General features: G+C 45.7%; 2 protein-coding genes across 2 annotated transcripts; both read right to left on the bottom strand.

The window, feature by feature from the left end:
- Window positions 1-10,452: 10,452 nt before the first annotated feature.
- LOC112088456 lies at window positions 10,453-11,644 on the bottom strand. Its single transcript, XM_024158740.1, has 2 exons — window positions 11,288-11,644; window positions 10,453-10,992 (listed from the first exon to the last, which is right to left on the bottom strand). Exons 1-2 carry the CDS (start codon window positions 11,642-11,644, stop codon window positions 10,453-10,455), a joined length of 897 nt encoding a protein of 298 aa, XP_024014508.1.
- Window positions 11,645-11,812: 168 nt separating this feature from the next.
- On the bottom strand, window positions 11,813-12,841 carry LOC112088455. Its single transcript, XM_024158736.1, has one exon. It carries the CDS (start codon window positions 12,839-12,841, stop codon window positions 11,813-11,815), a length of 1,029 nt encoding a protein of 342 aa, XP_024014504.1.
- Window positions 12,842-16,255: the final 3,414 nt, after the last annotated feature.

The following is a 16,255-nucleotide window of genomic DNA, read 5'->3' as shown; positions in this document are numbered from 1 at the left end:
ATTGTGCAAAGAAGTGGATTTCAACTTTGATGAAGAATGTGAGGAAGCGTTCAAGAGAATCAAGGAGGCTTTGATCAGTGCACCGATTGTACAAGCCCCTGATTGGTCTTTACCATTTGAAGTGATGACCGATGCATCTGATTATGCTGTAGGAGCTGTCTTGGGACAGAAGAAAGATAAGAAGCTCCATGTGATCTACTATGCCAGCCGCACTTTGGACTCGGCTCAAGAAAAGTATGCCACCAACGAGAAAGAAATGCTTGCCATTGTGTTTGCATTTGACAAATTCAGAAGTTATCTAGTGGGATCAAAGGTCACGGTTTACACAGATCACGCGGCCTTGAGGTACCTAATGTCTAAGAAGGACGCTAAGCCGAGGCTTTTGAGATGGGTCTTATTGCTCCAAGAATTTGACATGGAGATACTTGATAAGAAGGGCATTGAAAACGGAGCCGCAGATCACCTCTCAAGGCTGAGGATTGAAGAACAGGTCCCAATAGATGATGCTTTACCCGAGGAACATCTCATGTTAGTCCGGTCTTACTTAGAGATGGAGGAAACCAATACGATCAAGGAAAGAAGCCTTCCATGGTTCACGGATCTTGTGAACTACTTGTCTTGCGGATTAGAGCCACCAGTTCTTGATACTTATCAGAGGAAGAAGTTCTTTAGAGATGTGATGAGGTATCATTGGGATGAGCCGTATCTTTACGTACTTAACAAGGACCATCTCTATAGGCGATGCTTGGCTGAAGAAGAGATCCATCCAGTGCTACAAGAATGCCACGGCTCATCGTATGGTGGTCATTTAGGTACGTTCAAGACAGTTGCCAAGGTTCTACAGAGCGGTTTCTGGTGGCCGACCATGTTCAAAGACGCCCAAGAAGTGGTCTCGGGGTGTGAAGCTTGTCAAAGGCACGGAAACATATCCAAAAGGAATGAAATGCCCCAAAACCCAATCTTTGAAGTGGAGGTCTTCGACTGCTGGGGCATTGATTTCATGGGTCCCTTTGTAAACTCATATGGGAATCAATATATCCTTGTGGCAGTGGATTATGTGAGTAAATGGGTTGAAGCTGTTGCATCTCCGACCAACGATTCAAAAGTGGTGGTAAAACTCTTCAAGAGTATCATCTTCCCACGGTTTGGAGTACCAAGAGTAGTCATCAGTGATGGGGGGAGCCATTTCATCAACAAGACTCTTGAGAGTCTTTTGAAGAAGCACGGAGTAAAGCACAAGGTGGCCACCCCTTATCATCCACAAACCAGAGGCCAAGTGGAGGTTTCCAACCGTCAGATAAAGGCCATTTTGGAGAGGACCGTGAACTCATCCAGGAAGGATTGGAGCAAGAAACTTGACGATGCTCTGTGGGCTTACAGAACCGCCTACAAGACCCCCATTGGGACTTCACCATTTAACTTGCTCTATGGGAAAAGCTGTCATCTACCGGTTGAGTTGGAATACAAGGCCTTGTGGGCAGTGAAACTTCTGAACTTTGACATCAAGACCGCACAAGAAAAGAGGGTTTTACAGCTTCATGAGCTTGAGGAGATCCGGTTAGATGCTTTCGAGAGCTCTAAGATCTACAAAGAAAGAACCAAGGCGCTCCATGACAAGAAGATACACAAGAGAGAGTTCAAAGAAGGGGACCAAGTTCTGTTGTTTAACTCAAGACTCAAGCTGTTCCCTGGGAAGCTGAGGTCTAGGTGGTCCGGTCCGTTCACGATTCTTGAAGTAAGACCCTATGGAGCCGTGGTTTTGAAAGGAAAAGATGGCCAAGGCTTTGTGGTAAACGGCCAGAGGGTAAAGCATTACTTGGCATCAGAAACAAGGGAGGGAGCTACCTCAGTTCCTCTACTCGAACCGGAATCAGCCTGAAAAGGTATGAAAAGTCAAACTTAGTGACGTTAAACAAAGTGCTCTTGGGAGACACCCCAAGCTTATCCATGTACATATTTCGTTTTTCATCTTCTTTTTCTTTTTATTTGAAGCTGTTTGAAGGGTTTGTTAAGTGTTTCAGGAGTTAGACAGTGAACCTTGAGGGTGAAAGTGAGAGAAAGCTTGAAAAAGACACGGCCTGATGAATTAAGTCAAAGAGTATACATAGCCTCGGTATCGACCCTCGGTATATTTATACCATGGTCATCTTTTACCGAGTGAAAGTTTGAGAACCTCAGCTAGATTCCTCGACTTAATTTCATCATGGTCGTGTCTGAGAAGTGCTATGGTAAAATAACTAAGTGTGGGGGAGGCTCACAGTGTAAACACCTCGGTATAAGTATACCGAGGGGTGATGTTCACTTAAAACGGTCAAAAACCTTGATCCGAGGCCGCGACCAGTTTACACCAAGGCCAGCCTGTTTAAACCCCCAAGCCTCACGTGTTCTTTGCTAAAAACAAGTGACCTCGGCATGATGCCCTCGTAGTGGAGCGTGCCGAGGCACTCGGTTTCAAGAAATGATCAAAAGCAAGAACACATGAAACACTTAGGACGAAGAAGAGGCTTTGCGATGTCCAAAGAAAAGACGTGAAAGCTATGGGGATTTACTCGTTGGCATGGGCTCAGAAAACTCGGCTTGGTACCCTCGGGGTGGAACAAGTCGAGGCAGCTCAGAGTAACACGAGAAAATATGGCTTGGTCCGTACAACCCATGTCATCCCCATACCGCGTTAATTTGAAGGGTTGCACGGCATTTTGATTTTGAACACTCGGTCAAAGTAGTTTTTGGCGCGGTCAACGGTTGGAGCTGGAGCAGAAGGGGGGACCAGTCCCACAACATTCCAAATGCCAGCTGGAAAGCGCGCTCCAGCCCATACTGACGTCCATACTTGGCCAAAACGCAGAGTTTGCCCTCTAGACTCTTTTCTCTGCATTTCACGAACACAACTCACTCATTTCTCATTCATTTTGCGTGATTCCAAGCGTTCTAGACTCGTTAGGGTGTTGTCTACTCTGCATAAGCATCTCGTTCAGCTTAAATCTTGCATTCCCAAAGGTATTTGCATCTTAAAGAACTCATCTTTTTCCTTCATTCTTTGCGAGCTTAAATGTTTGTAAAATGTGGAATCGATTCTTTTAGAATATATCGGCCTTTGGGAACAATTTTGTAAATTCCACCAGGGTAGACAACACACGAAAAACCGGTCTTTGCATTTAAAATCACTTATTCTTGAGTTTTTTAAATTCTTGAGAAAATGCGCTTGGAATCGGTCTTAATGATGATTTGTGTGTTTGAGCTGAAATGTCTAGATAACTTGTCTCTAATCGGTTGTTCTGGCTTGTTCTTACTTTCCTTGATGTTTGAAAAAGCTATGAATATCAGTTCTGCTAGAGAAAAAGTTTTGTACTTGCCAATCTTGAGATACATGTGCTTAACGATATACTTGGCTCTGACGGTTCCTTTGAGAATCTCCCTTGCAGATGACCGGAGATCGAACCGTTCCTACCCACGAGACAAACAGAAGTGCGGGCTAGAAGAGAGTTTTGAAGGGTAAAGCCGTTGCCGTGCCACGTAGTGGAGAGACCAGCAAGAAACCCTCGATGCGACCCGATGACGAGCCAACCCCCAAACGAGCAAGAAATACTGAGCTCACTCTGGCACCAGCTCTCGAGTCAAAGAGGAACGGGAAGAAGGCAGCTGTGGGATCTGATGACGACGAGCCCGGAGCCTTAGTCCCTTATGTAGACAACGGTGACAAAAAGTCCAAGGAAGAACCAAAGGCCGAGCCCGAGGATGAGCACTTCCCAACCACTGAGGAATACTTGGACCACTTTAACTCAATCAGAGTGGCTCAAGGTCGATTCCCTGACTTGGAGTTGCTGAAGAAACTCGAGATACTTGATGACGTGACCCTCATTTTTGAGAATATGGGCTTGGCAAAGTTCTTTGGGATGAGCGATGTTGCCTATGAAGGGATTAAACAGCAGTTTCTTGCAACCTTGGAGGTCATCATCTACCCCAAGAGAGATCCAAAGCGTTTACATGGCAAAGGATTCGGCCACATTGCGTTTGACATGGATAGCGTGCACTACAAGGTCAGTTTCAAAGAGCTTGATGAAATCTTTGGGTTTGAAAGGAATGGAAGCTCGCTTGACAAGTTTGTGTACCCTCGTGATGAGTTGGCCGCATTGTGGGAAACGATATCTTTTAGACCCTACCTTGGAGGCAAGAGCAAGACAAGCTGCATAAGGAACCCTGCGATCAGATACACAAACCGCGTCCTAGCATCAACATTCTTCTCGACCTTTAACCCTGGTGTTATTCACACGGCCGAGCTTGAACTATTGGGACTCGGACTGAAGCCGTTCATCATTTAAATGAAGAACAAGAAAGAGTTCCGAGGGCCGATGCATGTACCATCATTGGGTGCATTCTTTGCTATTCAAATGCTCACTTATCGGCACAATGTATGGTGCGACCGCAAGAAGCGAGGAGCAAGAAGACTTCAGAACGGTTGGATAGTCACCAAGATCCTGAGGGCTCAAGGGTTTATATTCCCTGATTCACCAAAGAAGCCGAATCTCATTGATGAGTTATACCTAAGCAAAAGTGGTTTCTTCGGAGGCAAGTCAGGGGATAAATGGGTTTACAACTTCACCCTACTGCATAGAGACGGCACGCAGGTTCTACTGCCTAACCGAAGCCTCACAATGCTCGACAAGCAGAGTAACGTCTCGTTCTACGTTCTCAAAGACCAGTTGTATAACCCAGCTTTCGACCCACCAACACGCAAATGCACCAAGGCAGCACCTAGCAAACCCGAGAACACTAATGGCCCGGAAGATTGTGATAACGGGGAGCAGAGACAATATGAGAGAAGGATCGGAGCAGGCCGCTATCACTTCGATCCGCAAGTGTGGGGTGAGCCTGAATACCACACCAAGAAGCTGTATTCACGAGTGAACACCCTCCAAAAGTGGTGTAAGTGGCAAGACAAAACCATCCACACATTGGTGGATTGTGTGAGGCATTTGAAGAAGAAGGTAAAGCAGCTCACGAGGCCATCCTCGCCGGATAAGAACTCAGCGACCTCAACCGCACCGATTACAGAAGAAGGAGTTGGAGAAAGCTCAAACGCGAGGAACCCGGAGTTTCCACCAGGCAAAGAAGACTGGATCGATCCAGCCACGACTTTCCTGCCTGAACCCTCAGAAAGCAGCCCACCACGTCAGCCCACTCCATCCTGCTCAACATCGAATCCCTCGCATTACTTGGGATCCGACCTCTCCGACTAAGGTATCGACTTCAAACCTTGTACATATGCATCTTGTATATATCATCTTGCATTCGTTCAGTTTGTATTTTCTCTTCTCTCACACGCTTTTATAACACAAGGGACTGTGTTATCTAAGTGTGGGGGAGGAACTTTGTGTTTTCTGATCTTGTTTTCTTTGTTCTTATTTGACTTTTGCATTCTTGAGTCTCATTTAGCTTAATACATGTGATAAATTACATCATTCTAGTTGCATCTCGCATTTTAAGATCGAGTCTAGTTGCATCATGTAGGATTGCATCAGTGCATGGAGTAATGATAGATTTTTTACTAGAGAGTAAATCACTTGAGAACTTGAACTAAATATGCTTGTGAAACTCATTATGTGCTTGTAAAGCTCGAAACGATTTGAATCTGAGAAACAAGTTTGAATTACACTCAACTCTAGCTAAATGATAACCTTGAACTTGAAATGTAAATATCTTTTGATACATTGCTTGAATAGGCTTGTGGATACCGGTATACATACTTGAGATAGAATCGTTGTTTTTACCACCCTCCATCCTTAGCTCAAGTAGCTGAATCCGCATCATGGATCAGTTCCCTCACCTTGAACCCATCTTTCTTTCGAGCAAATGTTTGCGTGTGAATTGTAAGGCCACCGTGGACTGAAATTGGCAGAAAGTGTTAGGTTTAGAGCGACAAGGGCATGGCTCATTGAGTGATATGTTTCAACATCAAGGAACCAAGAGTATTGGTGAGAAATAAGTGTGGGGGAAAAGACTTGTTGGTGAGTGGGAAAAGGTGAGCTGAGTGGAAAAGTGAGAGTGGAAATAGCTAGGGGAATGAATGAAAATGAATCAAGTCTTGGTTGTGAAAAGATAAGCTCTGAAATGAAAAGAAGCCAAAGGCTCAAGTGTTCTGAAATAAAAATGAAAGAGGCTATACACTATGAAAGAAAAGAGCTGTATGAATAAGCGAAAACCAAGGCTTGAAGATAAAAGAAAAAAGGCGAATCCCCTAGTGAAAAGAAAACGATTGTGAAGAGTGAGGATTCTGAGAGGGTGAGCAAGTGAGAAACGCTTTGAGTGGAGTGTGGGGTGTGATGAGTCTTGCCCTTGTATGCATCGGTTGCTTTTTACCTTTAGCATTCTGCCGAAGTTTGGTCGTTCATAGAGAGATCCCTGTTGCATTGCACCCGCTTGAATATTGATGAGATCATTTTTATCTCATGACCTTACCCTAGCCAAGCCAGCCTATTTGAACATTGCATCATTTGATTCACCGGTTACGAACTTAATGAATGTGAAAGAGTTGAATGTGATAATGACTTGTGGAGATTCCGTGTTTTAGTTGGAAAATATCCGAGTATAGCTTTGCATTGCATAATTGAGCATGAATCCGAGTTCTCTTGTGGTCACTTCTCTCTAAAAAGGAAATATGAGCTCCATCTGCATCACAACCTCTCTCTCTCATTTGTTCTTTTTGCTTGAGGACAAGCAAAGGACAACTGTGGGGGAGTTGATATGTCTATATTTTACATCATTTAGATTGCATTATAGAGTCCTCATCATGTGTTTTCTCATGTAAATTGAGTCTTTAGGCGTCAAAATAGGACTTAGGGCTTGCATTAGGTCCCAAAGAGTTTTGCATGTTTTGAAGTCCTTATCAGGAGCCTTGGAGACCAATTGGAGCCTAAGAAGAGGAACAGGAAAGAAAACGGTGAAGAAAAGGGTCAAAAATGGTGAAAACCGCTTGGAGGAATTTCTCGGCCAAATCTCGTACCGGCTGGTCGGAAACCTCGACCAAAATGTTTACCGGATGCTCATTACCGGCCAAAAACCTTACCGATCGGCCAGAATCGAGTATCGAGTGCAAAAATACCACGGGACAAGTTTTTGACCGAGGCAAGGATTTTTACAAGCAAAAAGCTTATCGCGGTACACAGCCCTCGGCCATTTTCCTTACCGCGGGAAGGTTTTTACGACCAAAAGTTGCCCTTGCCCGTGCAGTTCAGAAATCAGCAATCCGGGGAACCTTCCGGTCCGAATCTGTTGGCGGGGTCTGCACCAAAGTTAGAGATAATCAAGCAAAGATTCCAGAACAGTTGGAATAATTCAATTCGGACCAGTGGAGAGAAAGATATGGCTTCCGGAGCGTTCACCAGCCTTGCGCGTACCCGAGAACTGAACGGCGAACTTCAAAGATCATGGCGGACGGAGCCTTTCCTGTCCGAACCAGCTTACCCGGTCTTCATTAAAGTTCGAGATCCATGGAAGATCTTCTCAGCGCATTTGGAATCGCTCAATTCGGAGCAAAGGTTTGGAAGATAGGGACTCCGGAGTTCACATCGGTCTAAAAGTCTATTTTCCGGTAATTTCAATGCGGCGCAAAGATGTGAAATCCAGAAAGCCTTCCGCTCCCCAAGCTCCGATGGTTTCTTCACCAAAGTTCGAGCTTATTGAGTCATCTTTACTGTGGAACTGGTCCCAGAGCAATTGGAGTCCTGTGCTGAAAGTTATCGCTTCCGGAAGGTGACATGGTCGATACAAGCCTAAAATGAGTTGCGATACGCGCTAAGTGTTTTCACAAACCTCGGTATCTTTACCTTGGCATCACTCAAGTCGAGGCTCATATCTTGGAAGTCTTTTGGACCAGACCTCGTCCCAAAGCCTTGGCATGATTAGATCGAGGCATGCATACGTAAAAACTGAAGCTGGAAATGACTAAGTGTTGAGAGTACACCTCGGTGTAATGACCTCGGTGTGCATGCCGGACTGTGTTCTCCCAAGCACCTCGACATCATGACCCCTCGACATTTTATCCCAAGGTCCCTTGTCACGAACCCAGAATCAAGAACAGAGTAGCTCAAGAACACACACGTGAGGATGGATCAAAGACTAGGGTTCATGCATGTTCTTGACGTGTTCTTCACGAGATCTTCATCCGGATCCTGACTCACGTGCACACCTCGGCATGAAGACCTCGGCTTCACTTTCCGACACACCGTGGCACTCACCCATCAACCCAAGAGGGCGGTTCAGTACCCGGTTTGTTCCGGGCTGACCCGCGACACTTTCCCTTTGCTATAAATACATTTTGAGACTAAAAAAACCGAGTTATCTTATCTCTTATCTGTTTTTAGCTTTAAGAACTTGCCTATTTTGTGAAAACCAGATTAATCTAATCCGATATCTCGTTTTTACGTCTGAATCTTGTTCTTTCTTTATTCTTCTTTTATTATCAGCATTAAACTCCTAATCATGACCAACTACACGTCTTGCAAAGGACTTAGTGAGCTCGTTATGATCAGTGAGTAGTCGTTTAAGCGACTTTAGATAAGTAGATTAGGGTGCTTTCAAGGTGGATTAATGGGTTTAGGTGTCTAGTCTTGCATGTTTCATTCCTTAACCGACAAGATCTCTAGGCTGGATCCAAGCACATCACTTGAGGTTCAGATCTGAGACATATCTCGTATCAAAAGTGTTTGTAGAAATGTCTGAACCACTCGGTTAAGGGTTTAAGAGTCTTTCATCGCGAGTGTGATAGTTTGTTCTCTTAAATGACATATTTGAACTGAATCTTATTGCTGATTGATTCGTGCTTCTCAAAAGATATTTTGGTATGAAGGAGTATCAGTTTAGATGTTTAATACTTTCATGAGAAGATTAACATGCCTTGAGTTCAAAGTTAAATGAAACCGCTTGATAAAATGATTCATTAGCCCATTAGTTTAGCTTGGAAGCACCCGAGTCGATTATCATGTCTAAAGTCTCTTCCTTTATTGCATATTATCATCATCTGAATCACCTGTCTGTTGTTTGCATCTTGCTTAGTTTAAATCTCTACTTTTTATTTACTTTTATTGCTTATTTGACTGATTATCATCGTCACCAAACTTTTACCTTCTTGTTTTGACTTAAGTGAACAAATGACATAGGCTAGTATCTCGTTTACAAGTTTGGTTTGACACCCCTTATACTACTTTGACAAAGGAGATTGATAACCCTTCTAAGAGCCTGAAAACTCTTAGTTATCAGCCAGCGATCAGTGCTTCGTACTCTGCTTCGTTGTTCATGGCGTTGAAATTCAGGCGAAAAGACTGCTCTAATATTTCTCCGGTGGGAGAGGTGAGACGGATTCCTATTCCCGAGTCGTGTTTAGATGACGAGCCGTCAACGTGCAGCATCCAAACTTCATCTGGGATTGGCACGGTCGTGCCTCGGTTGGAAGTTCGATGAGAAAATCTGCGAGCACCTGTGATTTTGCAGATGACCTGTTCCGATACTCGATGTCGTACTCGCTCAACTCTATGGTCCATTTGGCAAGCCGCCCAGATTGGCTCGAGCCGTGCAAGATCAAGCGCAGCGGAAGGGTAGCAAGCACAATAATTGAATGTGATTGGAATTATGGACGCAGCTTGCGAGCCGATACTACAACGGCTAGGGCGACCTTCTCGATCTGAGGGTAACGGGTCTCGGCATCAGTCAATGTCTTACTGACATAAAATTTGGGTTTCTGTTCGGATCGCTCTTCTCTTATCAGCACCCCGCGCACGGCCGTAGCGGATACAGCGATGTAGAGGAAGAGAGGCTCTCCTTCTACTGGTTTCGCCAAGACCGGCGGGCTCGCCAGATAACCCTTCAAATCCTGGAAAGCTGTTTCGCATCGCTCGTCCCACTCGAACTTCTTATTTCCTCAGAGGATGTCGTAGAAAGGCATACACTTGTCGGTAGAACGGGATATGAATCTGTTTAGCGTGGCGACTCTTCCCGTGAGCCTTTGAACTTCTCCTTTTTTTCTTGGAGAGAGCATATCGACTAAAGCCTTGATCTGCTTGGTGCTCGCTTCGTTCTTGGAGAGGGCATCTCGACTAAAGCCTTGATCTGCTTGGTGTTCGCTTCAATGCCTCGATGAGTTACCAAATAGCCGAGGAACTCTCCCGAGGTGATCGCGAAACTGCACTTTGCCGGGTTTAGTTTCATATTGTGCTTGTTCAATTGCTCGAAACATTCTCGTAGGTGCACGATATGGTCTTTTCCTTCATTCGATTTAACCAGCATGTCGTCGATGTATACCTCCATGGTTTTTCCGAGCTGATCTGCGAACATCTTATTGATGAGCTGTTGATATGTTGCCCCCGCGTTTTTGAGTCCAAATGGCATGACTTTGTAGCAGTAAATACCGCGATTGGTTATGAACGCCGTTTTTTCTCTGTCATCGGGATGCATCAAGATTTAGTTGTAACCTGAAAACGCATCCATGAATGTCAACAACTTGTTCCCTGCAGTGGCTTCGACGAGCCGATCGATGTGCGATAAAGGGAAACTGTCTTTTGGGCACGCCTTGTTGAGATCAGTGAAATCTACACAGACTCGCCACTTACCGTTCTTCTTCTTCACGACCACTGGATTAGCGAGCCAGTCCGGGTACTTTGCCTCGGCGATTGATCCTACTTTGAGCAATCTTTCCACATCGTCGTTAACTGCTTTAGCTCGTTCGGGTCCGAGCTTCCTCCTTTTTTGCTTGATTGGTTTGAAGGTTGGGTCCACGTTCAGCTCGTGACAGGTCACGTCGATGCTTATGCCTGGTATATCCTCCGCTCTCCAGGCAAAAGTGTTGATATTACCATTAAGGAAGGAAATGAGTTCCTTTTTCAAAGGTTCTTCTAGCTTAGTTTCGATCTCGACATGCCTCTCTGGATGCGCTTCGTCTATGCACACCGAGTCCACCGCATCACATTCCGGGTCGGTGCGTGTTTCGCGGCTCTCCGCGATCTGTAATTGTTATAAGAGCTTTGAGTGCTCGTTCGCAGGCTCTCGATCTGTCTTCAGCTTTTTGCGATCTATGTCTGCTCGTGCGTCGGTGACGGGGTTCCTCAACTTGTGCTCCGTCAGGAAACACATTTGCGGCTCCTTCTGATTTCCCCAAATTGTTTTGATGCCCGCTGGAGTTGGGAATTTGAGGCAGAGGTTATAGGTGGAAGGGATCGCCCTCATTGCATTTATCTATGGGGTCCCCATGATCACATCGTCGTTTGCTGGTGATCTTAGTGACTCCCCCAGCCACTACTGGGAGTCTAGTGCCCATAGTCATTGTTGTTTCTCCTGAAAACTCGGTTAGAGGTTTAGGGACTGTCGTCACCTCGGAGAGATCGATTCCCATCCGTCTGAGTGTCTCCCTGAAGATAACATCTACCGAGCTCCCGGTATCGATGAGTACACTCGCCACGTCGTGGTCTCTGATCGTCATTTCGATCACTAGTGGATCGGTGTGTGGTCTATCTATCCCTGCCATTTCCTCTTCGGCGAAGAAGATCACCGTGTTTGGGATGTCGGTCGGTTCGGTCCAATTCTTCTTTGCTTCGGCTCGGCGCTGGTACGCTTTGATGGAAGATACCGTGTCTTGGTAGTATTGGGATCCACCCATGATCATATTGATTCTCTATCTTGGCTCGGGTCGTTCTTCGGGTTCGCCTATGCTATCGTGCTTGGCATTATCACCTCGTCAGGGAGGATTTGCGGGTTCTGTTGCGCCGTTTAGCTCGGTTCCCTCTTTTGGCTCAGTAGGGATGAGGTCTTTAGGATTCACTGCGCTCTAGAGCTCTCCCGCTGCCATTTTAGCCGCGAGTTTGGCTCCCAGGGTTCGGCATTGTGCCGTCGAGTGCCTGTAGGTTTGGTGATACTCGCAGAACGCCTTTTCATCGTAGTTAGTGAGTCTCCTCCCCCAAGTGTTGCTGCGCGGCTCTCTTCTTCCGCATCCAGCACCTACTTGGTAGTTGTCGGCACCTCCACTTGTCGGTTCCTCCGAGCTCTGTGTTGTTGCGTTGTTTGATGGGTTACCTTTCTTCGAGGGGCGCGTCAGGATTGAGCTTCGGATCGCTGCTTTCGTTGCTTCGTACTGCTCGTCCAGATTTTTCATCTCTTCCTTGTTTACGACGAAGTCTGACGACCGATGTAAGACGTCTTGAATCGTTTGTGGCGTGTTGAGGGCCATTTCCCATCGGAATTCAGATTTGTACCACAAGGACCGCTTCAGAGTTTTGAGTGCAGCCTTGTCGCTTATTCCTTCTACTTTGGACACGACCGCCTTGAATCTCGCCATGTAGTCCCGAAGCGGTTCATTTTGTCCTTGGGATAGTGTCCATAGGTCGGCATCGGAGGTTCCTCGATCCATGAACATTGAATACTGCTTGAGGAACAAAGCGGAGAGCTGTTGGAAACTTCCGATTGAATTGCACTCCTGTCTTGAAAACCATTCCAGCGCGGCTCCCTTGAGATGCTCTACGAAGAGCAGGCAATATCCAACATCTACCTCCCGCTCGGTCAGGTTGGCAGCGTTCCTTGTGAAGGCTCGTCCCATTGCTATCCGAAACGCTGTGATGTGCGCCTTCGGGTCAGTTGTGCCTTCGTAGAAAGGGATTCTCACTTTCCCGTGCTCGGGAATCCTGGCCTCCGTGATTCTTGCTGTGAACGGTGTTCTCTGGGTCTCTTCGAGCATTCGATCGATCTCAGGCGCAGAAATTGTCGCGTTATGCACTTGAGATTTCATGGCGCGTTTCTCGGCCACTGTTCGAGTTAGTGAGGCTCGCAGGTCTTCGATTTCGAGGGTTTGTACGGGAGTCATTCTCTTAGGGCGAAGCCGCTCCCGATCTTCTCTCCTCGGCTTGTCTTCGCGCTCCGCCTGCTCGACCCATTGAAGATTTTCCTCTTCTTCAGTTGGGTCGTCGTCGCGAGCCGGGTCAGTGACTTCATCAGTCCGAATGCCATTTAGTGCCGAGGCGAGCTCTTCTTGGCTTATTCGCCGAGCCGAGCCGTTTTGTTGCGAATTCTTGGTTCCATCGTTTTGTTGGGCGTCCATGTCGATTACGTCGCTCTCCTCTTCGTCGGCTCGTCGCCGTGAATTCCGACGGAGCGGAGGCGGCTCAGTCATGTTGATTCTGGTTGCTGCAGGAGTCTGTCAGCTGAGGGGACGAAACATTGGTGGAGCTATGGGGTTTCTTGTGCCGCTACCCGAGGCTCCTGAGGTGTTGAAAAATCGAAGCGTCTCCGAACTCCGTCCGTCGGATCGGAGATTCCGGCTCTCCAAGTCGGGTGTTGTCTCTCAGCCGTCATCGCGTCGAGCCTTTCCGTAATCGTCTCGTTCTTGTCGTCCTGCTCGTCGATTTTCTTCATCAACGTAGCCATCATGTTTCACATCTCCTCTTGGGTTTCGGTTGTCGCCGTTGTTGTGCCTGATTGTGGAGCGTCCTTCTCCGCGCCGTTGTTGTTGTTGTTGTTGTTGTCGTCGGGGGTGATGCTCGCCATGTTCTTCAGATCGTAAAGTATTGTTGATTTAGAATAAGAAAATTTCGATTCCCACAGGCGGGGCCAAATTGTGTGAGCCAAAACTCGCACAACCAAGAAATTTGTTAAGGAAAACTTAAGGGATCCGAAAATTCTAGGGTTGATCACAAGAACAGCAAGATCGAAGGAAAGTTTTTATTGTTGTGAAAGTCTTTAGTCTTTATTGCTTAGGGTTGCAAAAGTTACATAACGAATCGCGTAAATCGTCTATTTATAATAATTCTCTAAACCGCCTAGCCGAGAATCTCGGGAGAGATTTTCGGAATATTTCCTTATCGCTTCGTGCGGCTGCCGTCACGATACTTCGCCTAGGGTTTTTATGGGTTTTCATCCTTCCAGGCTTCAGTTTGGCCCATCTGAACAACCGGCTAGGCCCAACACAGGAAAAAACGGCTCGGCTCATTCCTCTTCTTGCACAGCTCGGCCAATTCTTCGTTCTCTTCACGGCTCGACCCGTTTGTCTTTGTCCGCGGCTCTGCCCACTCGCCTTGATGAACATGGCTCGGCCCACTTGTTTCGTAGGTCGGTTCTGATAGTAGGAATTTTTCAATTCTTGATCAATTCCTCAACTACTCATGTCATTGTAGCACTTGAGGTATCAATCCAAATGGAGAGATTCTAGACACTAAGACTATGAGGATCAATTCTTAATCCAAGTCTAACTAAACAGATGAGTTGGTAACCAAGATTATCTAAAAGCATATAATAAAACAAGCAAGAACAAACAAGCAGTAATTAAGAACTAAACAAGCAAGACAACAAAGCAAAGGCTCAAATTCAAATAAAGATAAAGCTAAACCTCTAGATGTGATCATTGATCAGGGTGCTTTCAATACTTAATTCATGATGCTAAGCAAACAATGCAATACTTGCAATATCTTTAATCTAGACTTCCCAATCAGATTAATTCATTCTCATGACAAAAATCCCTTTGTTAATTACCAAATCAAGACTAATTCCCATTAGATGAATAAGCAATCAACAAGCATAAGGTTCCAAGTCTAAAATGACCAGACAGCCTCTTTGTGCATCAAAATAAGAGCTAAGAAAGACTGAATCTTATACAGAAAGATAAAGCAAGCATCATATGATCTCAAATTCCAATTAACTTAGAACTCTAATCTAGATTAATCCTCTCATGAAGGCATTAACCTCTACACTAATCCATTTTCAAACCAAATCATCATTTGTGAAATATGAATCAATGAGCATTAAGAAACAGTTCTAATATGTCATTCATGCATTTAACAATCATTCCCATGATGAAAAAGGCATAAACCCTTAAGTTAGCTCATTCAGGCATTTCATCAAACACCTTGTGGGTGGAGAAATGCCTAAGTTCTAGGTCCAGCTTATAATGAGAGATCTAGCATTAAGAGCAGCTAACTAAGGAAAGGAAATGAGAATCTAGAACCTAAACATCATAAATCAAACATCAAAGCACCCTAATCTACACACCTAGAAGTTTAAAAAGAAGACTACTCACTAATCATGATGAACACACCATTTCCTTTGCAAGAGGTGATGTTAATCATGATTAGAAGCAAAGATAAGAAGATGAGATGATAAGAAACAGACTTGGATTGATTAAATCCTTCAGATATCTCTTAACAAACTCATTTTTTAACAAAAGGGGAAAGAGAAACAAGAGAAAACAAAGCTTAAGTCTTGGAAAAAACCCTAAAAAGTATTTATATCTCTCTAAAAACGAACCGGGTCAGCCCGGAACAAACCAGGTCCTGACCCGGCTTTAGGGGGTAAAGTGGGGAATGTGCGGGTTGGTCCAGTGTCTCCCAGGTCGCATGCCCAAGTCGCACAGGTGAAGAACTTGTCTTGTGAGACTTAATCGCTTGGTTTTAGCCGCACACCCAAGTAGGTGTGTTTTGCGAGTCTTTGTGCGGCTTAATCTTCTTCTTCTTCAACTCGCAGGACCAAGGCGGTTTCTGGGGAATGTACATGTGCGACTTGGTCATCCCTTAATCCCAAGCCGCATGCCCACGTCGGAGTAGATTGCGAGTGATCGTGCTGCTTAGTTTCAAGCGCGGCCAACTCGCATGCCTAAGTCGTATGATTGTGGACTTAGCATTTTTCTTGCTCAGGAGCCTCAGACATCATCCAGTGATATCTTACCCGCACTTCTAAACTCGCAGCATCAACTTCCAGGCATTCATCTTCAGGCCTGCGAGTTAACCAGGTCGCAAGACTATCTCGCAGCATTCAGAGCAGCTTGGACCACTTCGCATTCCGGGAGGCGTAACTTCCAGGATATTGGTCCGAATTGTGTGATTCAGGTTTCAGAGGACAGGAGACTCATATATATTCAACTTTGGTGAAGTAAGCTTCGGCGCTTGGGAAGTGGAAGGCTTCCTGGAGGGCTCGTCTTCGCAGTGCATTGACACGATCAGAAAGAGGCTTCTAGACGTGTGTCCATTCCGGAAACGTTATCTTCTTGCTCACAGCTCCGAATTGAATTATCTCAAACGTTCTGGAAAGAGGACTCAAATAACTCAGATTCTGATGAAGGCCCGGTAAACTGAATTGGTCTGGAAGTGCACCGTCCTTCGCATTCTTCGGAGCTCATCGGGTCGGTCCAAAACAGCAGCGAGACAGGAGTTCTTTCCGACGAGCTTAACTCTCTGCTCACGTGTCCGAATTCTATGATTCCACTTGCTCTGGAACTGTGATCCAGTCTTCT

This window comes from Eutrema salsugineum, unplaced genomic scaffold, assembly GCF_000478725.1.
Source record: "Eutrema salsugineum unplaced genomic scaffold, Eutsalg1_0 scaffold_8, whole genome shotgun sequence".
Lineage (NCBI taxonomy): Eukaryota > Viridiplantae > Streptophyta > Magnoliopsida > Brassicales > Brassicaceae > Eutrema > Eutrema salsugineum.
The sequence above is the reverse complement of the archived record's forward strand: the minus strand, read 5'-3'. Positions and strand labels throughout refer to the sequence as shown.